This window comes from Zosterops lateralis (genome assembly GCF_965231275.1).
Source record: "Zosterops lateralis genome assembly, chromosome: 4".
In the NCBI taxonomy this organism is placed as follows: domain Eukaryota; kingdom Metazoa; phylum Chordata; class Aves; order Passeriformes; family Zosteropidae; genus Zosterops; species Zosterops lateralis.
Window position 1 is genome coordinate 41,047,037 of NC_139765.1, and position 27,944 is coordinate 41,074,980.

Here is a 27,944-nt window from a genome sequence, read left to right on the forward strand (position 1 = left end):
TCATATATTAAAAACTAATAGTGACTCAAACCTAAAAAGCTTTGCTAAAGATGGAAGCTTTATTGTTTACTTCATAATCTGCCTAGTGAAAGCTCTCCCCTTGCTGTGGTAAAGCTTCCATAACTGTGGAGGAAGGAGGCCAAGACAGACACAGAAGACTGATAGCAAATGCTCAGCCAGAGCTGCAGTGTCAGGGGTGCAGCCTTCATGCTGGGGAGGTGCAGGAGAATGGCAACATCTGGAAAGCTCCAAATCAGAGAGGGAAGGCTTCTAGTGCTATGGGAGAAAATGAAATAGAAAATTGGTATGGTAGCAAAGGGAGGGAAACTACTTTGAAACTAAGAAATATGAAAAGCATCACAAGTACTCATTCTGTGATACAACAAATCAATTAACAAGAAACTTTTGATTAAACACATCAATCAGGAACAAAATCTTAGAGGAGTGATACTGTCCTGTTGAAGGTAGTAAAGGTACTTTCTGCATCAGTGAAAAATGAAAATGGCAGTATGCTCAAAACATCACCACACTGATCCTGGATGCTGCTTCTGACCCACCTTCCCATTTATTTTTCAATTAAAGTCTAGGAAAAATGCTCATCTGATTACACTAGAGATAAGTCAGCTTTTAACTATGGACATTAGTTCATGAGGAAAGTATTGTAAATCCCATGCATGGCAAGACTCAAACTTTCCCCTGCCCCTATGAAAGTCATAAAAACCTGTCACGTTACAGAATTAAAAAAACAAAAGTAGCAGTATTCTACTAAAATTCACTGTATAGACCGTTGATGCTATTGAAATATTGCACTGAATGCAATTCTTTCCTTCTGGCAGCATCTTCCACATGCAAGGCACCAATACAATTTATTAACTAAGCACCATAAAAATTGCCAGGTTCTACTCAGATGTAACAGCCAGAAGACTGAAGAATGCTGTAACTTCTAAAGATTCAGCTAAAATGATTCAGAGAGACTTAGACATTTCACTGGATCAAATTTTATTGTTTTATAAAAAAAAGATAGAACCAGATGCTACTTTTAAGTGAAATCATTTATTACACCAATCTGTTTTATAGGAGGTATATATATTTTATCATTAAGACAACTTCAATAAAATGACTATCTACAAGGACTTTGATTGTTTTATTTTCATGTCACCATACATGAACAAATGAATTTTATGTCTTATTAAAACATTTTACTCCGTATCAAAAATGTACACATTTTAATAACCATTGCTATGGTCTGAAGGTATTTTTACATTTAATTCATTTAATTTAAAAAATAAGTGTAATTTCATTGCTGTATGTGTTACAGTGTAAGCTTAAATCATCCTATACATAATAAAAGTTTGTGTATACAGAATTTTTCATGTTGTCACATACCTTCATGTCTGAGACACAGGTGGGGAATTTACATTTCCTTTTTGCAGAAGGTTAAAGTACATACTGATGTGAGCACAAAGCAATATTTCTTAAAAACAAAACCGGTTTGAATGGCACAAGAGTTAGCATTTTTATAAATTAACAACCAGAGTTCTGCATTATGCAAACAGGTACATGAGATTCCAGTACTTTCCTTAGGGCTTGGCTCGCTGGAAAAAAACCTGTGAAAATTATTTTTAAAAAATTAAAACAAAGGAAATGTAAGACATGTAATGCTTGAGGTATAAGAGAATTTGTTTGAAATAGCTCATTTTTTGTTTAACATACTGGTTAACACATTAAGGGTGTGACTTGTGCTATTTGGTTATAATCATACCCTCAAAGATTATGGATTCCGACATTATATTATAGAGAATATATATAATTATAGCATCGTATTTTTGCTTTTTCAGCTATTAAACAAAAGCCATAAGAAGATCAAACTACTGAAATGGCAAGATGGTAAGAATGAGTGACAATTTTATAGATATAGGTTTGTTGTCGTTTGCTCTGTCTTTCCAATTACCTGCTTTACTGCTTGGAGATTCCCAATAGCTAAAAACTACTAAATAATTTAGTATTTTGATTTTACTTCAAGTCACTACTATGATTGAATTTTATGGTAAAATTCAAATAGAACTAAAAGCTATTGAAAGAAAAAAATCTTTATACCTTTAAGTAATTTTTAAAAACTTTAGCATCAGGCTGCTGAAGTGCTTGACAGAATTCCTGTAAGAGAGAACAAAGTAGTAACTAACAGAAATAACTAAGAAGTAACTAAATGAAGCAACAAAACAACCTGAGATACTTTCATATGTAAAGCCATTGACATTCATTTGTATTTTCCCTAATGTACAACTGAAGAAAAACATGTTATGGATAAAAACTTGTAAAAGCCTATGATAGCCCAAATGCATTCTGGGATGAAAAACTATTTGGTTGGTTGGGTTTTTGTTTTGTTGTTTTTTTTTTTTTTTTTTTTTCCCAAATACAGGGTATCTAATTCACTTTTAGCTGAGGAGACAGAAACAGGACTATCTACAAGGATATCTTCAAGTTAAAATTTGAATTAAAGTAGGAAGATTGTTTAGACAGTTACATACACTGGACTTTTTTTTTTATTTTTTGCAAGGTACCTTTGCAGTATCTTTACTCCTTATGATAAATTACTCCTATTTTCATATGTGAGAACTGAGTAAATTTTACTGTGGGATGAAAGGAGGTTAACTTTGTAAATATCCATTTCTCCCCATTTAACATTTATGATTGTAAACAATTTTCCAAATATTCTTTTAGGAACTCCTACCTGGATTATCTCAGGAGCTACTTGCAAAGAAGGCAAATACTCTTGCTGAAGATACTGAATGCACTCAGGACCCTAAAGAAAAGCAGTACACATTTTTTTCATACATAATTTTTTACAGATGGAAAATCATAGCCCAATACTGTATGGTGGTTCTACATCACCATTTTACAGAAAAAGAATGCTTTTCAAATGTTTACATTATTCTCAGCTGTTATCAAATAAAAAGACTTCTCAATCTCGGCATTACAGGTTCTACTGCAATTTGGTATCTTTTGCGACACCAAAGAAAATGCGCTGAAATAAAAATTACAATAGAGCCAAACAGTTTGTTACATGTCAACATGTCAACATGTAAGATATAGTTAATTATGGAGGCAGTTCTAATTTAACTGACATTTGGAAGAAATAAAATAATTGAGGATTAGCATCTGCCTACTGCTTTACCATACTACTCCCATGAACACAGTATTTCTCCTCTTTTAACACTGACAATGTAATCTGCAGTGAACTAAGCAGTAATGAAATGGAATGACCAAACCTTTGAGCAAAACAAACATTTGATTAACACTTCAGTTTTTGTTTTCTTTACCTATATCAGATAACTTTCAGAACGGGAGGGATTACTGCACAAACTGGCAGAATACAAACATAACCAAAGAGAAAGTGAAATAACTTTAGTAATTCACAGAAGTTACCCTGGAACTAGAACAGGAACAAAGCAAACAGATTTTTCTCTTAAATGAAGAGTCAGTATTTTACATTAATTTATCAAGAGGTAGAACTACTGGAACCTGTATCCATGCACAGCATTATGATCATCCTGCTACTCTATATAACAGTACAGTAGGAATTCATCCTATTAGGTATCTAATTTTTAGGAACTGATAAAACCACTAGAAAAAAACCTGTGAAAGTTATTCCCTGTGAAGCATGATAAAGCTTACCCTTTTGAGATGAATTGTTTTTAACGTCACTGCACATTCTGATAAAGCCTGAAATGTAATACAGAGCATTAGACTGTTGCATTGGTCTATTGGTTCACTATTCAAAGCTAAAGAACCTAATGAGGCCCAAAACAAGGGCTAGTTCATGCCATTATCCCTTCATTTTCCCCTCACACAATGCCAAGTCTTGACCTTCCAGGTTTTGTTCCACTCTAATCAGAAAAGCTTCTGCACAGCTGAATCCAAAATGAACGAGAGAACAGCCAACTCTGTGTGTTCGCTTTCACTGAACATTAGTTAATAAGTAATGCAAGTCAATGTTGAATGCTTAGATCTTCAATTGATTTTGAGCCTAGGTAAACTACAGGATACACTACCACAATATTCAATAATTAATCATACAGATACCAAAACATAAAAAAATCCTGTGAAATCTAAGGGATTTTATTCCTGAGATGACAATTTTTTAACACCCCATGGCTGTTGTAGGTTTGTTAGCTTCAATCTGTCCCACAGGAATGAATGCAAAAAAACCATTCACAATACACACCAGTACTGTCTGGGCATCTGCTAAGTCAAATGTTTGCTTCAAAGGTGCTAAGAAACATGCAGGAACAATGTGCTTGTAGACAAAGTCTGCAAAACCTACTGGTCCATCTTTACCTCCTAAAAAGAAAAATAATATTTCAAATTCTATTATTGCTTCATGGGTGGTAGGAGATGGAAAGGAATTCTGAGAAGACATTCTTACCCCAGAGCTCCACCAACTTAGAAAGAATAATAAAACAAGTCTTCTGTGCAATAGGATCTGGGTAATCCACTGCTCCTTGAATGACAGTGAATAACACACGTTCCACATTCTCTGCACCTTAAACACATTAAAATGAACTTGTCACTTCAAATTGCACCCTAAAATGTGTTGGTACTCATACACTATTTTATATAAATACTGACCTGGAAGACATGCTTCAACTTCAAAATAGCTCTTTTTTGCACAAATCTCAAATATTTTTGGGAAGTTTCCCCTACGATGCAAGACAACTCTTATTTAGGTTATAATTTTTTTTTTTTTTTTTTTAATTTGGAGATTTAAATTGCTCTTCTGGCCTTTAACACACACAAAGGTGAGGGCAGAACTTTGACGTGTTTACAAATACAAATTTTGTCCTCTCTACCTAAACTTGGAAGAGTTAATTAAAACTCAGCAGCACTGAAGTAGTTAGCTTATCTTGCAACATATGACAAGATATTTTTCACACATTTAAAATTTCTGTGCTATATCTATGCTTATTTCTTTGATTACTTTAAAAATTTCTTGGCCCATTGCAAATACCAAGTGCCTCTTTCAAGAAAACTCTCACTATTTAGTGCTACTTTTTCCTTTCCCATCAGTATTACCATCATTTTAGGACAGGGGAAAGGAATTCTGAGCTTCACTTACCAGATGAGTCACTTTAAACTTTCTGAAGTCCCTAGCCATTTTGATGGAATTCAAATAGAAAGAATCACAAAGTATCAAGCAACCAGATGTCTGATGTCAAATTCCCATGGAAAAGAACTAATTTGCATCTCACCAGTAAAGTTGAGAAAAATGTGGTAACTACATATATAACTAAGTCACATGATGCCTTCTATCAGAGATACAACGATCAGGCAACAGTAATAAAAGTTTACAGGATTTACTGAAGTGTCCTTCCGAAAACAGACACAATGAATAGTGACAGGTGTGAGTGATCTTGCTCAGCAAGACCAATGCTATACATTGGTGTATATTGTATAATCTCCAATTCACCAGACAAATACAATGGTACATGAAGATGGATACACTGTTCTTGTCTTAAGAGGCACAGTGATCCCATTAAGCTGAAAAGATCAGTAGGAAGAATATGCCTATAATAGCTGGATTTCACAACCCCAAGTATCTATACAACAGATAATTTGAATTAGGCAAGCTGAACACAGTATATCCATTAATACATTCTGATGTAAGATGGTAAATAGTACTTGCCAGGAACTAGGCTAATAATTTACTTAGATAAAACGTAGGTGAGAATAACCATAGTACTATCCTTTGAGAAACTGAATTCCTTACCTTGATTAGCTATGACTTCACTCATTCCACTGCCAGTTACTGTCTGCAGAAAAGCGAAGTAACTCCTCCGTAGCATTTGTTTTTCTAAAGCAGCAGACTGGTCATTTTCTTCTGCTGGAAGGAGCAACACCTCAAAAATAGCATGAAGTAGTGGCATAAACATCTGTTGCAGAAAAGGTGAAACCTGTGTCTGTGAATATCAAAAGAGGGTGTTAGCGCAAAAAAAAAAAAAAAAAAAAAAAAAAAAAAATTTAGAAGGCTTAAAACTTAAAGACTCGTTAGAATTCTCAGCTTGGATTCACTTTTAACGTTAATAATTTCATATAATTACTTACAACACAGCAAGTTGCACCAGGCTCACCATGAACATTACTGCACCTTTACTTACACACCATCTATTTTAACCCTTTTGCACAAAAATAACTAGTCCCATCTAGCCTCATTTTGTGAGGGAAAAGGTTTCTCTGGATTTTTCATCCTTCTGTTCAGACAGACCATTTCAAATTTCCTGAAATACATGTCTAAGACATTAAAACTGGCAACAGGCCAGATTTTATAGAACTTTTCTTTAAGGATTACTAAAGAAGCTTTTCCTACTGACATTACAGAACAAACTTGTCACTTAAAACACTTATAGTGAGAAATATATGTAAGGGCTCTGAATTAATTATGAACTAAAAAACTAAAGGTGTGTGCTATTCAGTGATGTCAGAATTCCACAAAGAGGCACTTCATATTCATACAGCTCATGTAAGGTAATTTCTTAATGCCTAAGCAAGATTTTATCTTCTCTTTACTATGCCTTTAAAGTATTCAAGGTGAGACTATAGAAGCTAGGATCTTTATTTTACCATGTTCTAATAAGAATAGAACTGTATCATACAAACTTAAACATTACACCTGAACATGGTATTTGTCCCATCTTGCTCCTGTGATCTCTTCCTTTTACATTCCTCATCTTTCACAAACTACTTTTAATTCTCTACTGTTATCCCCAGTACAGATCTATATTCCTCCTTATACACATATTTGATATTTCTGTAGCTCTGTCTTCTGGAAATCACATTATGAAAGAAGAGAATTCACTTCAAAGCTTGTGTATTTGTAAGCTATTTTGTAATATTAGCTTAAAACTTCAGTGGAAGGCATGAAGTTAATTGTGCCAATAAAAAATTCATGCTGCAAGTAGTATTTTAAAATATCAAATCCAAAATATTAAACACAATATAAATGTTTAAGACTAATAATAAAAAAAAAATCAGTGATTTAATCAGAGTCCAGCAATGTATAACTGTGATCAAAGACAATGTTTCCCAATAGCAGCCCACAAAATACACGTATTATTTTTAGGGAGGTTCTAACACAATCATTTTTCTGAAACTAGAAAAGAAGATCACTCAGCAATACTTTGACCCTGAAAAGCTTATGCAATATCATACCTTAAACTTAGCTGTTATTTGGTTTATAAGAGGAATGAATTCTTGAAGATCTTTTGCTTCACAATCTTTAAGCATGTGTTCAGAGGCAGAAGGAATGAATGGAAGAACTTCTTCCTCTAGGCAAATAATCATGCGGTGAAGGAAAGTGCGGACACCACTTCTCAGAACTTCCTTTTGTAATGGACAACTGAGAGCTGGCAGAAATGTTTGTAAGCAGTCCAGATAAACCTCTGAGCATCCACACTGTTTTACAGTTTGCTTATTGCTGAAAGCCTTGCTGGTTCGGCTGTAGAAGCACACATCAAGTTTTACATAAGCTCAGGTTCCAGTACACTGAAGAAGCAGTAACACAGAACAAATGCTTTCCAACAGAGACACTTAACTACAACAACTCCATTCCATAAAACGGGAGCCAGACAGTGGAAGTAATGAACAGAATATTTTCATATGAAGTAGCATCACTTTGACAGTTTCTGAGAGCTAAATTCTAACAATTTACCAACAACATATGATTAGGTTAGCTCCGTACAATTCTTTGAGCAAAGAAATAGATGCTGATTCATTTTGAACTTGCTCAATATTCTCTGTATATACATCCAAAGTAGACTCTTCTAAGGAGACTTATTTTCTCAGCTATTAAAAGAAATTCTACAACCACTGATGATTTTCTAGGTAAAAGTAGAAAACTCAGTCCCCTCCTCTCAGTAAATCCTTTGTATTTCCCTTTTACTCAAATCAGAAACATACAGTGTGTGCTGTACCTACCTAGCAAACCCAACAGCATGATTGAGGCAGTCAGCCAGTGCCATCTGTCTGTCCTCATCTTGTGCCATCATCAGTTTTTCTAACAATACTTTGAACTTCTCCATCAGCGGAGTCAACAAATTCCTCATCAGAACCTGTTTTCTTTCTGCAGAGTATTCGCTGTTAACTATTAACACTCCGGCTGTCTCATAAATGAAAAGTTGATCATCACTGCTTAACAGTGCCTGGTAGCCATTTTCCTAAAATGGAAGATAACAAGCATAATTCATCAAGTGTCCTCTATCAAGGTTGTCTTCTCAAAGTTTATAGCCTTCTATATATACACTCATCTCTACACTATACTCCCAGAAACCCGCATAAGCAAGATTATTATAATTAGGTACAAAAGTAAGGTGTGCAAGTGATCTCACACCAAAAAAGCAGAACAATTATTTGTGCTTAAAAGTCTGCATGCTAAGCTTACAATTCAGCAAGTACTCAGGTACACTGGTAAGTGCAAGCCGCACTCATTACAAAAACCTACTGCAAATACTCACAGGAGGAGAAAGTTCCATCAGGTCTTGTATTCTATTCAGAACATCTTCAATAAAGGGATTCATTTGCTTACTGAAGTAAAACACAAGTACATAACACTACTCAGAAGCACATTCATTTTTACAGGTTTCAAAATACTTTACTTAAGCTGTGAAGTTAGATGCTAATCTGTCTTCTCCATATAGGGATCCCTTTAAATATCAAAGCACTGCTGCAGAAAAATCTGGCTTAAGGGTATGATGCTAGTGGTAGGCCAAATAAATGCATGGCTTAGTGGGAAATAACCATTTCTTTTTTCCCCTCTTTTTAAAAATATGCATCATTTAAATGAAGTATTTTGAACAGTTGAAAAATAAAGTTGAAACATAAGCCATCTCTGAGCTTCTTCTGCCTCTAAATGAAATATATGCCTCTGAAATAAGACTAACAGGACATGACTGTTCAAAGGACTCATACACTGAGTAAACTTTATCAGTATAAATTCTAAAACTATTCAAAATTTAGTTAGGGACAGGCAAGAGTTACTCTTGAAAGTCTTTAGATGCACTCACTCTCAGCTCTGCTTACTGAGAAAAAGTAGAAAAGGCCTTTATATTGTTGATTAGTTTTAACGTCTGTTCAAACTAGGCACATGGGTTCCACTTCTTTGTTCTGTGACAAATATTTCCACTGCTACCTTTGTATTACAGAGTAGAACAACTCTGCTAGAGCACTGTTTTGGTATTTTACTCCACTGCAGTTCATCGGAAGCCCAGCCTGCTCCAATGACAACTGGGATATACGAAGTGCTGTGCGTAGTAAATTCAGTGCCATTTGTACACATTTATTTACTCACTTAAGAGACTTGACAAGTCTGGAAAAGAGGTAAGCTGTTCGACTCCGTACTTTGGGACTTGTATGACGAAGACCACGGTGATCTAAAAATGCCATCTGCAATCAATAAAGCACCTCAATTTTAGAATGCCTAAACAAGGCGGGGGAAAATCTAGTCACCCAACAAGTTAAGAAACCCAGCTTCCTTAAGGACCTTCAGAGAACAAGAAAATTTTCTAAGTCTGAAGGACTTATCTATCCTCACCTAGTTAAAAATGTAAATGAGATGAAACTTACTAGTACAGTTGGAATGTGCTGAGGTTCAACAGCAAAGAATTTTTCATATCTAACCACTGTTTCAAAAAATTCCAGGGTCACTGATGTGTGTTGATAGGCACTAACACCAGAAGTCACCAGCTACAAATAAAAGCATTAGCATGTTAGTATTTTAGCTGTTTATAAAACGTAACTGCAACAGAAGTGATGTGCTGGAAATTAGGATGAGCCATTTAAACTAACACTAAAGTATCACATTCCAGTCTTTAGTGGTACTTTTAAACAGCTCTCAAGACATGCTTACCGTTCTCATCATGTCTTGTAAAGCTGTAGCTTTAGTAACATCACCAGAGAAGTGAGCACCATGAGATACAGGAAGAGCCTCAGCCAACATATACAGCAGCCTTATTGCCACTTCTACTTCCATAAATCGTGTAGTCTGCCAGTTCCTGAAGAAAGATAATGAAGATCATGTTAGTCTTTAGTACCTTTTGAAATAATCACAATTATACCACATTAATATCTTCTTTTGAGTCTTCTTCAGATGTACAGCATAAAAAGAACAGATTTAAACTAAGGAAAACACTGAAAGGCCCAGGCAGTTATTCAGGCTGGTTCTGAGAGACTTTATCCTCTAAAATACCACCTCCTCATCAGATCACCACCAATTTTCTTTTGCCATTTTCAGCTTGAAAGCTACAGATTTCTATTGTGCTTATTTAGATACAAACCCATCTACTATGTCACAAGGACAAGCCCTTTAGCTTCCCATAAGAAGAGGCTCAGTTAAGGTACAAGGTAGCCACAAAGAATACTGGATTTTTATTTGTACACACAAAACTCTCCTAGCCAGGGCACTTGTAATGTTTTTTTACTTGTGTGCAGGATTAGATCTACTTTTTTTTTTTTTTAACAAAAATACTTGGATTTTTTTCCGCATCCAATTTTGCTTTTCTGATAAAAGTAATGCATAATATTTACACCTCAAGTAAACTCTTATGAGATGTGGCAAAGTGAACACCTCTCCAAAGAGCTGGTGCTGTGTAGGTAAGTGACAAAGATCAAGAAACATCTATAGGAAAGAAAAGCTGCCATTTAATGTTACAAAAAGAAAGCTTTTCCTTTCTAAGGAGCTGAGTAACAGATCATAAAAAGTTGTATTTATCATTAAGTTGTAATGAGACCATTCTATCAACTGACTTCACTTTGCTGCATCACACATTTCACTACAGACTGATGATTTACAAAAGGAAAATAAAAACCAAACCCCAAAAAGGCATCATACAAAACAAGTTATAAACCCCAACTTACTGAAGTGTAGTGCTAAAAACTCTGCGGACAGATGCCAACAGTAATTCTGGTGAAACCTGAGCAAGTCTGTCCAGCAACAGTTTCAACTGTTTTCTGTACTCCACAAACATTGCTTCATCTTCACCCTACCAAAACAATTCACATCAGTAAAGTCCTTATTTTCATGTTTAAATTAATCCAAACCATTTTAGACAATTACACCTAAAGTAAAAAACATGTACATACAAAACCAATTTAGCACACTCAGAATTCAGTAATGCTCATCCAGTGCTCTTGCAACATAAGAGCAGGCTCCTTTTATGGCTGGATATAGTACGTTGAGATCCACTGCATTCAGTCCAGAAGCACACTAAAAGGCTTTCCAAAATGAAAACCAGCCAAAAGTACAAGAAAGAAAATGCTCTTGGCAAAGCCTTATTGACCCAATTCTTAAAAATTGACTCACTCCTCAGACATTCTCTTAACTTCTAGCTTAGTTTTAAAATTAGATTGGCAACATTTATGATGGACTGGATACAGTTTAAGTTAACCCTTTTAAGACTATAGCCCCCTGAACAGCCTGGGACAAAGTAAGTCTGTCTCACATAATAATTTATTGTTGGCTGACAGAGATGTTAAGCATGGAAGGAAACTAAAATCAAAGACCTTATCCCACCTTTAGCTCACTTTTGCAGAGGTTTGACCATCTCCAGTAGCTCAAGCAGCATGTCTTTTGAGAGTTTCATTACACAATAATTTTCAAATATTTTTGCAAGACAGAAGTGATGTGCAGAAACATGCAAATTTGCACTGAACAAGCCACCTCGACAGCTATGTTTAGCTGTCAGCACAGCTGTATTTGCCTAGGAATAACTCTGTACAAACACAGCCACAAATATTGTTAACTCAGCTGGCTTAGATATACCTTTATTATGTTTTGTCCTATGCAGACATGCCTAAAAGCTTTCCATATAGGAAAAAAACTCAGCCTACGGATCCTTGCTTCCTACCTTATATCTTTAGTCTATGAAAAATACAGATTTTAAGTGTGAGCAAGTTTTACTACATATAATTAAGTTGCATATGTCTGTTTATTCCCAGAACACAGTACCTCATTTTCAAAATTATATTCTTCATCATATGTCAACTTCTTCATAACAGCCAACATGATTGCCTAGGATAAAAACAGACAAGCTATAAGAAACAATCATTAAAAATACTACAGTAAAGAAAAGCTTTGAAGCTACAAATTACAAATATTTTTAATCCCTTTTGAACTATTATTTTCAGAAGTTAACAGTCCAAATCAAAAGATGGATTATATCCAAACAATACACAGATGCTATTCCAGACAGACAACATAGATGTTTTGGAGCTCTCAGTCTCTGACTGTATTATCTCAATTTCCTGCTTGTAATTTGTGCTGTTCAGTTCACGTTGGAAACAATCAAGATGACTGAACTAGACGGAGGAAACTAACAGGTTGTCCAAGATACTATTTTAAAGGATAAGTGAGCTTAGCTGTAACATAAACTTCTCTAATAGTTCATAGTAACTGGGGTGCATAACATCAATCTCTATTCAATAATTGTTTTACTATTTTTAATATTGCTGTTTCAACACTGCTTCAAGAAACAGTGTACTATACTGTAGTACATAAAACTACTATCTTAGTCTAATCATTATCATCAACATCGATTAAATATTTTGATTTGCCATCCTTAATCCTGCAGAACAAAGCTGCAAAAAGCTTCAATTACACCTACACAATCTTTATACATAAACCATTGACTAAGTCTGGGCAAAAGACTGGATCTGGCTGCACCTAGATTCCTCTCTGAGGAGTTGAGAAAGCAAGGGGGCCCTCTCTGCACCTTGTCACTCAATGGAAGGCTCTCTCTACACCTCGTCCATAACTTGCAGCAGCAAGTTGTGAGATCAATTAGATCAATAAAGTGCAATATAACCTTAGTGGGATTGTTAGTAAATCCTAAAGCAGCTATAAAGGCTTGATCTTAGCTCTACTTAAGTCTGAAAGAAACCAAATGAAACAAAAAACCTTTTGACAAATAAACCATGATTTTTATTTTTCGTTTTAATTGCAAAACCTGAAATTAATCAACACCAAAATGGACCAATGAATTAAACCTAGGTTATTGAGTTGAAATTCTTGGTCATCTTGCAGAAATAGGTACTTTGACACTAAGTGTCATCATGACCTGTGAAAAGTGTCTGCTTCCCTGTCAGAAATGATATTTAAGAATTAAAATAACTGCAAAATACTAATGCAATACACTCATAGCCAAAAATGTTTAAAAAGACCTGTCATTCTAAGAATTAAAAATGTGATCCTGCTGATAAGAAAAAACTTTGGAACTTCAGAAGCACAAGAAACGAGCCCCTTTTTTTCCTGTTCAAATAATGAACAAGTTGAAAAAGTAAATTTTGAAATGCAAAACTTCAAAGGAATATTACTAAGCAGAAAATTTAAAGACAAACAACAATAAGATTTAGATTATTTCCTATTACTTTTTTATTGTGAGTTGGATGAAAGAAAAAAAAAAGTTACAACTGTTTCATAGTTTAACACAAATCCTCTAGAAGTGCTCGGTAAAATTAAGAAATACTTGCAGCACAAAAATCTCCAGCAACTTAAACAACATATTTCAGGACAGTAACATATTCCAGCTTTTAGTGTCTTAAGTGTACTGCAGTAGTAACATCATTTGATCTAGCTGTACCAGCAAAAGACAGTCACCACAATAAAAAAAGATTCAGTGTTATAATCAAAGTTCTCATTTTGTGTTACCTAATCCAATTTAAACAGACATTAGACAAAAGGAGATCAAGATACTCTACACCACAGTTATCCAAATTCAACTTTTCATGTTAGAACAGGTACAGAATTAAGTTTTCTTTGTAAAGGAAAAGGAATCACATCTGTTAGCTGTATGAACTTACAAAATAACCAATCTAACCCAGTTCAACATCCAAATCAGTACATTGGTGCAGACTGGGCTGAAAAATCCATATAGGTTTACTGCCTCCAAAACTGGACATAAACTTTATGTTTTACATATAAACTTATGATTAGCTACTTGAGCTTGCATATTTGATGTACTGATTAACATATAACTGCTCATAATTACAACTGTTATCTCTCAATTGTTGCTTCTTTCTTAACTTTAACTTATATTATTATGAGTTATACTTATGACAATCCTTCATAGACTTCTTCCAATCCTTTGCAATTAGGGCAGGTTTGAATAAAAAATAAAAAATTCAAGGAAACAACTCTTCCCTGTTGATTTAAGAATATTCTTTGAACAGTATAGCCTGCAGAGGAGCTTGCCAACATATGCTTAAGGGCTGTTTGGGAAGACTAGCTCTAAAATAGCTTTCATCTTCATACACAATTCAATATAGGTTTACTATTTAAAGAAACAACTGTAGTTACTTAGCAAAAGACAGAACACACTGTCCTTACTTTTAAGTCTTCACTTTTACTGTCACATACACATTGAGGCATATAAATGCAATATAATTTTTTTTCAGCAAATTGAAACATTCTGATCTTGTGTCCTTGAAGTATAGAATCTGTAGTAAAAAAATCATACCTACCTCTACATTGGCTTTTTGTTGGTCTGAAAGTGCAGAAAGCTGGAAAATAAAATTCAAGTGTTATTTTTTGTATTCTAACTCCTTCATTACTGTCTAAGAGAAAGACCTGCTTTTTTAACAGCCATATGATCTGCCTTTCCTCTTATCACAAGATTTAACTCAACTCCTTCAGAGCTCTAAACAACACCACAGAAATAGCATGACCACAGGCATTAAGAAACAGAATGCTAAAGTCAAAAAACCTATTTTGCAAGTCAGGTTGCATGAAGTATGAGACATTCACACAAAAATCAAATGAAATCACATCAGAATTGGTGTTAAATTGAAGCCAGACATATTTACTTGTTTCAGGATGTGAAGGTAGTCGTAACAAAAGCCAATGATGTTAGAGGAGATGTCATCATCTTCGTGAATTAGAAGTTGCAACATCAGGGCCACTTTTGCTTCAATAGCTTGTAGAGAGTCTTGAGCACTCTTCATATCACCATTTTTTATCAATTTAGTCCAGCTAGCTATTAATGCTTGCCCCATCCCATTGACCAGCTTAGAAAATCTGGCCAGAAAATCCACATCATCCTCCTGGCAAGAAAAGACACCTGATTAAAAATACTAACAGAGCTTATGTTTAAATAACACGAGACTACAAACTGCATTACCCATGTCTGGTATGTAGAATTAAACCAACACTTGTCTCCTAGCTGGAAACTACCAGTTGCCTACAACCGGTTTTTTTTCCCCGGGAATGGAGAGAGAAAAAAGTTAAAGCACTGCCAGATTTGGCTGCCCTCCATTACACAACAGTAGCTTGCTTCATCTCTTCAGATTCATTTGTTTCTCTCTTTACAGCAATAAGCAGGTTCAAAATCAAAGCAGCAGCACATGCCTATCATAAATTTTAGGCTGTATAAGAGGAAAATCGTTTTATGGAAAAACGTCAAAGAATTGCCAGCTGCAGCTCACTTCAGAAATACTGATAACAAGTACCTTTCAGTACTGCCTGTAAGGGTAAGTTAATATTAAATACTTCTGGCTTGCTTTGCAGAAAACCATTGAGCAGAATTAAGAAATACTCCTAAAGCAGCCACCTCAGAGACATTTTGGTGTCTGCCATAACTGTACAAAAGTGAAAGAATGACAAGTCTACCTAAGAAAGATTGAGGTAAGATTTTTATTAGTAGGAATACAAATTTGACAAAGGTTTCAAAAGTAAAAGGTAAAAGCCTTGCAATCTAACAACTACAGCTTCATAAGGACTGGTTGCTCTTTCTCCACAGCAGGTAGTGAACAGCTGTTCCTTCAACACAGCAACTGCCAGGCAATGTGTGTTTAGTTAGGTTACTTTTCCAGCTTACAGATAAGCATTTCAAGTCTCACGTTTGATGGTGCACACATGCAAAACAGCATACGTGTCCTTAAGAAAGCTCTTTCCTCCGACCTAATTATGGATAGAATTTTTTAGAGTGAGGCATTAAATCAGCTAGCTTGGCTACAATACCTATTACAGAATCATTCAGGAAGGAAGATTCTAGACAAGGAAACATAGAAGCAGTATTAACAGTAAGCACAACATGCTTTAAGAGAGGAACAGAAGAGTTACATAATATCTTGCTCCTAGAATGAAAACCTGTGTGTTCAAATTAATAATGAATATTAAAAACACTTTTAAATTTAAGTATGAGAAAACTGTAAGAAGTGTTCAGGTTTGATGCAGAAGCTTTGATGCAGTCCTCTCATCTATGAACTGTTTTATAATTTTCTATGCATCTGCTTATTTAAGAACTGTCAGAAACCTATGACTTATTCCTATTGTTAAAAATCAATGCACAAACCTGATCAATACTGAAGAGGCCAGCAGACTGCAATACTTGACATAAAGACTCAACCAGTTTTGTTTTATCAATTGGGTCCATTCCCTTATTTACAATTTCAAACAAACAATCACAGGCTTCTTCCCGGAGAACTTCCACAGACATGTGACCTAGCAGCATATTTATAAACCTTCAGAGGAAAAAAAAGTTAAGCTTTATATGTACAAAGTAACATTGTACAGCAGCTTTGTATTATTTGTGTGCATATTTACAAAAATTTCTTTTCACAGTTCTTACTTTTTATTGTACTGACAAAAGTCAACATTTTATACATTTTAAAGAGAACACAACAAACTGAGTAGTGTTTAGTTTGGCCATTATATCAGCTTGGCTTGCAAAAACAACCACTCTCCTAAAATTCCCAAAACTCCAAAGACAGAATTAAAAATCATGCTTGAAGGACATATATATTTCATTCTATGCAGTCAGCACACTACCAAGGTGATTCTTGGAAACCCTTTCCATCAAAACCTTCTTACCTTTCATTGGCTATCAGGCTCAAATCTATCCAGGATACATAAGCTCCAACTACTTCAAGGCACTGGCATGTCAACTCTGAGTTATTGTATTGATAATTTTGTAAGATTTGGTACCACGACTCCACCAAACTTGGAATGCACTGTTCCCTCATAGTATCTTTTAATAAGGTGTTCCTACGAGCCTCCTGTCAATACAGAAAAAGGATAAAATCAGTCTTGGCACAATTAATCTTGTCAAATAAATAGCATTTTTGTATCCACTGCCAGACATCATGTGTCATAGCAAGATAACTCAAATTAGAAATACAAAGAGAATGTTTATTTCTTTCCAACAAATAAAATCAAAATATCCTAAGTCTTCCCTTTTATTATCCACAATGCCCAAACACTGGGAAAAAAGACAGAAAAAGAAGAGCAGTTCTCTAAATCATTAAATGGACTTTTGATGTTAGGACCCCTTAAAACATGCACTAGAAAAAAATCAACATTTTAAAATGAGTCAGTCTAGCATTACACTGGCAAATTCGGTTGATTAATTTTTGTTTGCAAGCTTTCAAGCAAAAAGGAATTAGCTGAAAAACATGAAATCATAAAAAGCATTAAACAACAAAGCTAAATATAATACTTTGAATTTAAACTACCTAATGTGTCTAAAGCAGAGCTACTACAGGAAAAAAACATATCTAAAAACCTTCTGCTCTAATTAAAATAAGAGAAGTTCTTAAAATTTTAAAACAAGTGTTAATGCAAAATAACTTGCCTCTGAGGTATGAACAACATCCCGGTCCACCAGCTCAGCATCAACAGCCATGAGGATTCTGAGGTACATATCCACACCTCGTGGATTAAGGTCAACTACTGACAGGATGTCAAAAAAAAACTTGGGCCATTTTGTGAGATATTCAGTAACAAAAAGCAATGCAAACACTTGTGCTGCTTTGTTGCGAATAAAAGTCTTCTCAGGCTGGGGATTCAGCATCTGGCAGAAACAAGACATTTCATCTGTATATTCTTAATAAATGAGAGAAGAATCTTATGGATTTGTTGATCTCTCTGTAGTAGTTAATATACGACCTCTCTTCCTGGCTGAGACCATCAAATAAACCCTTACACTTCCAAGGAATTTGAAGAAAAATTGGCTAAGTTGTCATGCAATAGGGAAAATGTTTTCTATGGGTGATACAGTCATAAGCTTTTCATTCAGTACCAAGGCTTTAAGTGTCTCAAAGACTAAAAGGTCATTTGTCAGTATAGCGAAAGTTACAGTCCTCCTGTAGCTAGCTTGTGCCTGTTAGATGTTAGTGCTAAGAATAGTAACGGAAATTCCTAAATCTAAGGGAAAAAAATGAAAAAATCTGTCACCACCAATCTCTCCTCTTCTCTCCTTTCCTTTCTATAAACTCCTAAATGGAACAGTTTGCCACAAAGAGAAAAGCAATTTAATCCATTTCATAATGATATTTTCTTTTAAAAGTTGAATTATATTCCATTTCCTACTGTTAAGTTTTCTACACAGCAACTATGTTAATCTTCAGTGCAGGAGTGGAGTGACAGCGATATAATGGCAGGTGTGGGCAAATCAGTGGATGGTTCTGCTGACTGCACTCTGGGTGGGGCTGACACTACAAGTTTGACTACAGTAACTAATTCCACAAGAAAGAATGGCCCATACTCTGCCATGGTACTGGCAGAGGAGTGACAAACATCTGTCAGCATTCTAAGTAGACAGGATTTCACTAAGTAGGGTCTTAGAAAAATAATTAGCAGACCTCCTCCTCCAGACAGTCAGGAACATCAGGAATCTGTATTACACCTCTCTAAAGGGGAGCTTTTAATACACCTTATTTCACACATAATCGATTAAACCACAATCATTATCTGATGCAAGAGATATATTTAGTAGTAAGTTCAGGCATGGACTTCTTTAAAACACTTGATTTAAAAAATTTTTCACAAATCTTTAACAATCAGATACCAAATATCTTCAGAAACCTATCTTTAAACTTGAACAACAGATTAAACATTTAGTCCACACTCAAGGCCCTGTGTTAGGCCCTAAAAACCTAACACATAAGGCTGCTCTAAGGACATACGTACCTGTGCTTGCAGCCATGTTATGAGTGTTTCCCTAATTAGCTGCTGCTGGACTTCAGTAAGTTCAGAATATCTGAAACAAAAAATATTAAGGTCAAAATATAACTGTGCTTCGTGACAAGCACCAACACTCAGTAAAGCAAAACCCTTTTAAATCGTATATAATGGTCCACATTAACACAAATGAAAGGTTTCTAGGACAGCAATTTACAAAGCTATTTGCATGTTAAAATTTTGACTCAAAGGCAGAAATAACAAAAAACATTTTACCCATAGTAATGGATCACATTTTGAGGTATTACTGCCTCCTATATTGGAGGAGAAGCTTGAAATTTTGCAGGAAGGCTGCTCTATCAGGGACAGGACTTATGACCCTGATAAAAATACACATTTGACCATAGGCCAAGGGAGAAGAAAGACATCTGTATATGCTTGAAAGTTTACTGCACATTGAAGACTATCACTGAGTACAAGAAGTCCTTCACTGATCTGACCTTCACTACATTTACTATCAGACTTATATCAAAAACCCCAAGGAAGTAATTCTGCTTTATATCATACATATAGTCCTAGCAAATTGTGACATTATATCCAGCCCAACTCAAATACCGGCCATACCCCCGCCAGGACTAGGGAAGATGAGCACACTCTATTGCAAAGAGAGTCAGCTATAGACTTGTAGAGTCCTTAATAAAAATGACTGCTGAATGGGACTCCAGTGTTCCTGTCACAGCCAACTATTCATTACAGAGATAAAAAATACACCCCACTGAAAATGTTTAAAGAAAATAAGCAGCAGGAAAAAAAGAGAAAATATACTGCAGGAAGCAGGTGACAGGAATTAAAGAAGCAGAGAAAAGTGGACAGTGAGGCAAAATTGGGTAAATAAAAAAAAATCTTTAATATTTGCACTCATACCAAACTGTAAAAATCAGTCACAATACATCTTATTCCTATCTAAAGTCCTGACCCATTCAGTGTATGTCTTGGTTTGGAAACAGTGTATTACAAGCAGTCATGATGATATACAAAGATTCCATGATGTTCAATTCCAGACCAAGCGAGCCCAAAGTGAGAAAAAAATACAGTTCTGTGCAATTACATTTGTATCATTAAAAAATATTTTGCCCTAGAATTATGGTTCTATGAAACCACCACTGAGTGAAAAGACTACTTTCTCAACATCTCTGCCATGGTTATTGAATAAATAGGGCTCTGTCTGAAGTCCACGACTCTGCAAAAATCAGTGAGAGTACAGAGTGAGGCCTGAATCTCCAGACAGGAATAGCTAAGTTTCAAGCAGTCCTTGCTAACTGAGTCTGCATTGGGCCATACACAGGTGTTAGAGTAGCTGAGAGCAGAATATGCCGCTCAAAACCTCTCCAAGGAAAAGGTAAAGAAATACAAACTCTCTGCACCAGACTACAGACACCTCATCAACTACAACTAGGCAACACTCACCATCTTAAGTTTATTTGCAAGCAGAATATAAAGGGAGAATGAAATTGATGTATATGGATGGTGTCAAGAAAAATTACTCACTTGAACTTAACTTGATGTTCCAGAACTTGAAAGCAGAAGAACTTGATGTGATCATCACTAGAAAAGAAAACTCTGTTACTGGAAGCAATATGGTACATATTCTGTGAAGAAAAAAATGCCTCGAATATTACTATCAGATTGCCCCTTTGGCACCAGGAAAAACAAAAAACAAACAACAAAAAAAAAAACCACCACCAAACCTGCTGCTACTGTTACTTCAAAGCAAAAATGACAAATAGTGAAGCAGTTAATCTGGTAGAAATAAACAACTGTTAAACTAATATTTATGTTTGATATTAGTCTTTTTTTTCTATAACCACCTATGTGCTATGGCTTGATTTCAGCATTGAACAAACAAAACTACAATACCTATTGTATCCTGCCCTTACAAAAATCTGTCAGGCTTCAATAGTATGTTCCAGGCCCACTATTACACTAAGTGTAAGTTGAACTCTGCACCTTAAAAATCAAAGGTAAAGACAAACTGAAGTATAGATTAGGCACAGACATTCCACAGACTCTGTTATCCACACTGCTTTTTCATCTTATTATCTAAAACTTGCAACAACCATAATGTATTTTTTAAGGATTATAGTTTCTAATCTTATGTGGTTTTAATTACGGCACATTCTGCAGGAGTCAGTAGTTTTGATAAATCATTTACAAAATAGCATTCACTATAAACCGCTGCTGTTCTTCAGGAGATATGCACTCCTCAATCTCCTTCCAAATTGAATTATTCTGTAGAACAGTGACAACCTAGTATTTTTTATGTAAATACACAACTATGTGCAAAAATAGTGGCATTTACACACTCTTTGCCTCTTGAAAAATGGGATGGCCTACTCCACAGAACAGGGACAAGGAACTACTTATGAGATCACTGCATATAAAGTAGTCTATCGTATCGCAGTGGGCAATTCTCAGCCAATTCTTTTCCCCTGGATTTCAAAAACCAGCAATCTTTAGGCTACTAAATTAATATGGAGTTTAATTTATACATTTCTCTTCCTTGAAAGGCATTATACAGAGGCCACAGACCAATTATGATACTAAAAATAGTATGAAGACCATATTAACTTTCAACAATTTAGTTTGCCTATTATGCTGCACAGCTAAATCAGACCCACACATATTACTAACAAAAATAAGAAATTAATAGTTATATTACCTGTATATACTCTGAGCTAATGCTTCTGCACAGACTTGCCAAGCATCCTGTGATATCTTGAGCTGCTCAAAGTAGGCTAGTGCCTGCAAAAATCAAGGTTAAGTTTCACTTTAAAAGAACAAAGCAGGTAGCAGTACATCTCATTCACACTAGCCTCTGTATTTAAACAGCTCTTTTTCAAAACACCAACACTATTTGGATATATTCCAGTGGCTCCCTAATCACCTTAACACTGAGCAGGTTTTTTTCCAAATGCTAATACAGGAACCCATTTCCACTTCATACTCAATACAAAGATTTTCGTTACTTGAATACAGAAGTCATAGAATCGGAAATGTTGAGGTTAGATGGAACCTCCAGAGACAGAGCTGACTAGAGCAGCTTGCTCAGGGCCTTTCCATATAGGTGGAAGCTCACATCCAAGTTAAAGTTTTCCTTTCACAAATTCTAAAGCGGTAATTTAGATTTTTCCCTTAAAACAACTCACTATTTTTGTTGCACCACTTTGCCTGAATTCAACATCCCAAGCTCAAAAAACACTTGAACACTGACCACCTGGACAACTGTCAGTTTATGAATCTTCTACAGAAATCAAGAAAGCCTCTACCAAAGTTTTAAAATAAGAATTCACTTCTTGTAGTTAGACTCGTGATACTTAGTGATACTGTTCTTATACTTAATATATCATTTTACTAGAAACATTTTGATACTTCCCTTTTGTTACATCTTACATGACAGCGGGAAAGGTAGGTCCCCTTCCGCTATGAAATATTCCAAAACTGGCAGACTGCATAGTTATAAGGCCAAATCTAAAAGCATCCAATTTTAGTGATAGTCTATTGACAGATCACTAAAGATTAGCTATATCCATCGTTTTAAAAAGGACAAATACCCAGAACCAACATATTTAACAGGCTACTTAGCAAATTAAACCGCATTTATAACTGTTTTAAACACTTCAGGATTTGTTTTATGAACACAAACCCATGGTATTAACATCCTCATTCCTGAAAGATTTTACTAGAAGTTATCTTGTAGACAGTTAAATCAACATGGTAATCTGTTAGCAGAGATAATTACTCAATAAATAGTTATATAAATAATAATGCCTTTTCACAGAAGTATCTCTTATGCAATAAATGTTACCCACATCCCATGACTACTTTCTTCACCTACTTCACAATAACACAAGCTTCACTACAAATAAACCCACAACAAATAAACATTTCATTTAAAAGACACTAAACCTAGGTAATCCATTAAAATTATAATTTAAAAACATCTAAGAATCAACATGCTAATTTCAAGCCAATTGTTTTCTGTGGTTGATTTTCATTCTATGAGAATTCATGTAAGGAGTTGAGCAACAAGTACAAAGAACTGAAAAAACTCTTAGCCAGAGTCCAGAAATATAAATTCTATGCACGTTAAGTGCAATTGAACTGAAGTGTAACAGAATTGATAATACACACCCCTCAGCTTACACGTTTGCAACCACAAACCCTACACACTGGCTCACAAAACAAACTCAATGAATCCCCCCAGCCCATGAAAACATGAGATTTTTGAACTAATACCACCTCCAGTTATTAGAGAGAAGAGAAAATTAATTACATACTCTTTGTCTGAAGTCTGCATCAGCATTTGGGTTGAGCCCTAAAAGGGCTTGCTCATCCATCTCTATTGCTATATTCCTTGTTTCCTGTTCCTAACTGCTTTGCCCACTTCTTCTAGAGGGCAAAATACGATCATCTGCAAATAGAGAAAGAGAAATTTCAGTTGCTCAGCAGAACAAGAAAAATTAAAACCAGGACACCAACAATGACACAAGTTGGCCCACAAATCTCAAATAATGTATTCCAACTAAACATGAATGCACACACTTCCAACACAGATACCAGAACTCTAAGTCCTTAAATCAAGTCTTCACTGTACTGTATTGTGTACTGAATAAGGAAACTTTAAAGTCTCCATATATTTCAGTTCTCTTGAAAAGATAACTTAGCTAACAGAAAGATGGCATTACGTATAGTATTCAGCTGAAAGGCTTAAATTCAAATTTCAAGCATGCAGAAGTTTCAGCAAGATATGACGTAAGCATAAATCTACCCCTTAAATGAAAGGCCACTGTTTTTTTTCCCCACCACAAACTTAACTACAAAAAAAAAAAAGAACCTCTACTCGACTCCAATATAGATAAGATGCTTCATGCACCCACTCATTAATTATTTCCCATGGTAGAGGCAAAGTCATCAGGAGGTCTTTCTTCTAAAGCAAGCACATACAAGTGTCTTAGAAATTAACCACAAAATACACCACACTGAGTTGTTAACAAAAGTTTTCTGTTCCTACTGACAGGTGCTGATTTACTAGCAATGATTTTTATTTAGAAAATTCAGTGTAAAATTAACAAGTGAACTAGATAAATGTTCTAAAGATGGCTTGCCTCTATAGGCTGTTCTACAATGCTCCAGCAAAACACCGAGAATATAAAAAAATCAAAACTTCTCAGTCAAATACTAGCATAGTCTTAAATAACACGAGGGGATCTTAGATCTCTGCCTCGCCTCTCCCCCATGGTAACATAGTTAATTAGGCCTGAAATCGGGCCTTGTTATGTAAGTATGTAGGAGGTAGGCGAAAGGAAGAGACAAGAGGAAGAGATGAAATACAAAGGAGCTGTGGTTTGAAGCTGCCTACATACCCATAGGTAGAACTTCTAATTTCTTAGTATTGTGTCTCGTGCACACTCCACTGTTCACCCTCTCCCACAGGAAGAAAGGTGGCACAGTGACAAGCAACAGCAAGCAGAACTGAAAAGGAGAGCCCAAAATTTAATGTGGCAGCAGACTTCCATCAAAAAGTCAAGACAGAATACACAATGCCAAAGTACATAATGAAAAGCAATTTAGTAAGTAAAATTGAGTTCATACCAAAAAAATCTGCAGGTTTCGGCAGTAAAGAAACCAGAAAGTCTGGAACAAAGCGATGACTCCTGGCAAAAGAAGCCTCACAGACTGCCTTAGTCACAGTGATTCCCCTCAGGGGCAGAATCTTTAGGGATTAAACTTGCTGCGCTGAGTCTTCTCCCTCTGCATCCCCAGCCCCCAGTCTGCTTTCCTCATAATCAACATCCAGAGGACCCAGATTAAAAAAAGGTAAAATGGTCCAAGGAAAATGGAATTTTTAAAAATTCCGTCATTTGATTAGGGTCTGGTTCAGAATTACACAACTATTTCATATACAGAGGCATTTTTTTGGCGTATTTACCCGCTGATATCAGTACATTAGTATCTTTTGGGCAGATGATTTATACTCATGTGACAAATTTTGTGAATAAAAATAACGTGCACCAAACATGTATTTTCTTCACTTATTGCTAACAGCAATGCCAATCAGAGCTACTAATTTTCTAAATGCCTCATGAGAATATTTAAAACTTCAACTTCTTTCATATACCCTTTTCTCAGTTTCATCTTGACTAGCCAACTCTAAAAGACAATTAATGAGAAAATATCTGAATAAACCTCTTGAGAAAACTAATAAAATAGGTTTTCATGCCTCATGGATTTACTTAAGCAGGTAGCTTTTCTACCACAGATCTATTTAACCAGCCGGTAACACTTCAAAAGTGAAACTGAACGGTGATTTTAATAGTACTAATAATTCACAAAATCTCCTGCAAAATGCACTTGGCTATAACATCAAGTATGTCATTAAAGCAAGTTCTATTTTTAAAAACAATTGATAACATTAACAGTTAATATGCAGCTGTGCAGAAAGCAGGGTCTTATTTACCTAGAGATTTTTTTTGTTAGGCAGCACCATGTCAGGTGGCAAACTCATCTTACAGTAATTAGAAGGATACGGCTCTTTACCAGTGAAGTCATGCAGGTATGCCTCATCAAAATAACTTGCCTCCTTTCCTCTACTAAATACTTAAAAATGCATTTGATAGTAAAGATTGTTTTCACAGTGGAAGGGAGGAGGGAAAAAAAAAGTCAACCCACTTCAAGTGGGGAAGACTGCCCAGCCAACAACACAAATGTGGTCAAAGTGTGTTAATAACTTCGATCCAGATATACGCCAATAATGAAAGCACTGAGAGCATTTTAACTACAGATGCTAACCACGGGAACAATCAGCAATTATAAAAAGCTTCATATTTGGCAGTAATTTTAAGTATTTACAAGATGCGATAATACAGGGGGAGTCAGTGGTGTGCCTCATTTGAATTTCCTCAAGTTTTCTCTCTAATAAAACAAAGATATTAAAATTCATCTTTTACAGTCTTTTTTGCGGTTTTGCTTACTGCAAACTTTGGGTATATCTACAGTCTCTTGGGTTCTAGACTCTTAACACTGACCTAACACGCGGTTACAGTCAGCAGCTGTGTAACTACTGCTACTTCGACAACTTTTCAACTGGACTTGAAATTTTTTTCTTTCTGGAACTGACATTAGGTCTCAGTTGTAGGCAAAATTTTACTGGCAAGAATTCCCAGTAGGGAGAAAGGCCCCCTTGCCTCCGCCCCGGACTCGGTCGGAGCCCGGTCTCCCGTGGCTGGGAAGAGCCAACAGCGCCCAGCAGCGCGGGCGGGCCGGGCTCGGGAACTCACAGCCCCCCGTGCCCGGCCCCCGGCACAGCCGCCCGCTTCTCCTCAATCCTCCGCAGCGCCGAGCCAGGCCGGGGAGTGACCCAGCCCGGCATCCACGGCGGGGAACCTCCGCTCCCACCACGCCGCGACCGGCGGAACATGGAGGTGCTGGGAGGTCCCTTCCTCCCCTCCTGCTGCCGTCCTACGATTTCTTCCCCCCCCACCGGAACTACAGCGGACAGGCAGCCACCCAGGCGGCAGCTCCCGCGAACAGACCCACACCGCAGACTACAGCGTGTGCTGGTAAAAACCCCCACAGATGTTTGTCGTGGCACCCGCAGGGCGGGACCGGCGAGGCCCGGCGGAGTGCAGCCCCCGCTGCTCCCCATCAGCGGGGCCGGGCGGACGCGGCGGTGCCTCCCCCGCCTCCCCGGAGCCTCTCGGCTCCTGGAGAGGCGGCCCCGGGTTGAGGAGACCGGCCGGGGGACTCGCGGGAGCCCGCGGGCGCCGCCAACTCAGCTCACGCTGCCCCTTCCCCCCCGGGCTGAGTCACCCGCTCCGCGTGTCGCATCCAGCCCGCGCCCCCCCCGCCGGTACCTTCCCGGTCAGCGCTCCATGGCCGCCGGCACCCGCCCACCCCCACGGCGCCGCGGCCGCCACGAGCACAGGGAGCGGAGCGGAGCGGGCCGGGCCGCCTGGGCTGGCGGCGGGAGGAGGAGGAGGAGAAACGGGACCGCCCCTCTCAGCCAAACCGGCCGGCCGCGGGGCACGCCGGGATATGCCCCGGCCGCGGGGCAGCCTGGGAGCCGTAGTCCTGCCCCCCGCCTCAGTACCCCTGGCAGTACTGTAAAACCGACCGCGCCGGCGGAATAAACTACGGCTCTCTCGGCCCGCCCTCGAACTGCCTCCAGTGTCTGGAAATCGTGCCGTGTCAGTGTCGGCGGGGCGGGGCTGCGCTGCCGGTGCGAGCTCCGCAGTAACGGCTAGAGAGACCTGCTCGGGGACGTGCACGGGGCAGGGCCCGGGCTGGCACGGGCTTGTCGGTGAGGAGCGATCCAGCTGTGTCTGCACATGTGGCACTGGGCTCCTGCGCACAGGGCTCTGCACCGCAACGCCGGGTATTGCATTGGCGTCACCACCCGCCCGCGTGGCCTTCGGGCCAGGCTCACAACCGACCCAAACGCCAGCAACTGCATTACAAACCCGGCCCAGCCGCGGTGCTGTTACAGTATCTTTCAAGATTAAAGCCACTCCCGTGGCTACTGCAGCGCAACTCTCAAAAGGCGTGAGGCGCCCAGGAAAGCCGCTGCCCGCTCACGGGTCACGGGGGAACGGGCGCCCGGCGGGACCCGCCGCAAAAGAAGCATCCCATGGAACCGAGTGCGTGGGGGCGATCCGCAAGGCCGGTAGCCAGCGGCCTCGCTCTCCCAACGAACACGACGAGCGAGAGGTTCCCCTACAGCACTCGGCTCCCGCCCTGAGGGGGACTGCGGTGCCTCCGCCTGGAGCCTCCCTGCCACGTCTTTCGCGCCACGTCCTTCGCGCAGGGCGGGCGGGAGACGGAGTCACGCACAGCCAGATCTCCCTCTATAGGGACCACGCAGGCCCACGGCCCCGGTGACGGGAGCAGGGGCCGGGGCGGGGCCGGGGCCCGCGGGCACGGGGGAGGACGGGCGCTGCTTGGGCCG

General features: G+C 37.8%; 1 protein-coding gene across 4 annotated transcripts; it reads right to left on the bottom strand.

Moving 5' to 3' along the window:
• Positions 1–52: 52 nt before the first annotated feature.
• Positions 53–26,954, bottom strand: XPOT (exportin for tRNA). Of its 4 annotated transcripts, XR_014589930.1 has the most exons (26): positions 26,854–26,954; positions 23,278–23,411; positions 21,660–21,742; positions 20,489–20,545; positions 18,950–19,019; positions 17,613–17,831; positions 16,853–17,037; positions 16,335–16,503; positions 14,848–15,084; positions 14,506–14,544; positions 11,996–12,058; positions 10,906–11,030; positions 9,899–10,043; positions 9,616–9,735; positions 9,341–9,435; positions 8,508–8,577; positions 7,972–8,210; positions 7,207–7,492; positions 5,768–5,957; positions 4,427–4,543; positions 4,226–4,341; positions 3,676–3,723; positions 2,732–2,803; positions 2,096–2,154; positions 1,387–1,606; positions 53–276 (listed from the first exon to the last, which is right to left on the bottom strand). XR_014589930.1 is itself a non-coding variant. In XM_083859955.1 (25 exons), exons 2-25 carry the CDS (start codon positions 23,335–23,337, stop codon positions 1,581–1,583), a joined length of 2,889 nt encoding a protein of 962 aa, XP_083716081.1. In that variant the 5' UTR covers positions 23,338–23,411; positions 26,854–26,954; the 3' UTR covers positions 1,035–1,580. The 4 variants fall into 4 exon arrangements, 3 of the variants coding, with proteins under 3 accessions (XP_083716081.1, XP_083716080.1, XP_083716079.1); XM_083859955.1 differs by lacking the exon at positions 53–276 and having other exon boundaries at positions 1,035–1,607; positions 2,098–2,154; XM_083859954.1 differs by lacking the exons at positions 53–276; positions 26,854–26,954 and adding an exon at positions 24,593–25,122 and having other exon boundaries at positions 1,035–1,606.
• Between the last annotated feature and the right edge of the window lie 990 nt (positions 26,955–27,944).

Bases quoted from the DNA above. Each gene is read 5' to 3' on its own strand.
- XPOT (XM_083859954.1), bottom strand. From the start codon at position 23,337: ATGGATGAGCAAGCCCTTTTAGGGCTCAACCCAAATGCTGATGCAGAC. The intron at 16,504-16,852 runs GTAAGAAGGTTT...TTTCCTCTGAAG, and splicing joins AGCCTGATAGCCAATGAAAG to GTTTATAAATATGCTGCTAG. The intron at 3,724-4,225 runs GTGTGTATTGTG...ATTACATTTCAG, and splicing joins CAGATGCCCAGACAGTACTG to GCTTTATCAGAATGTGCAGT.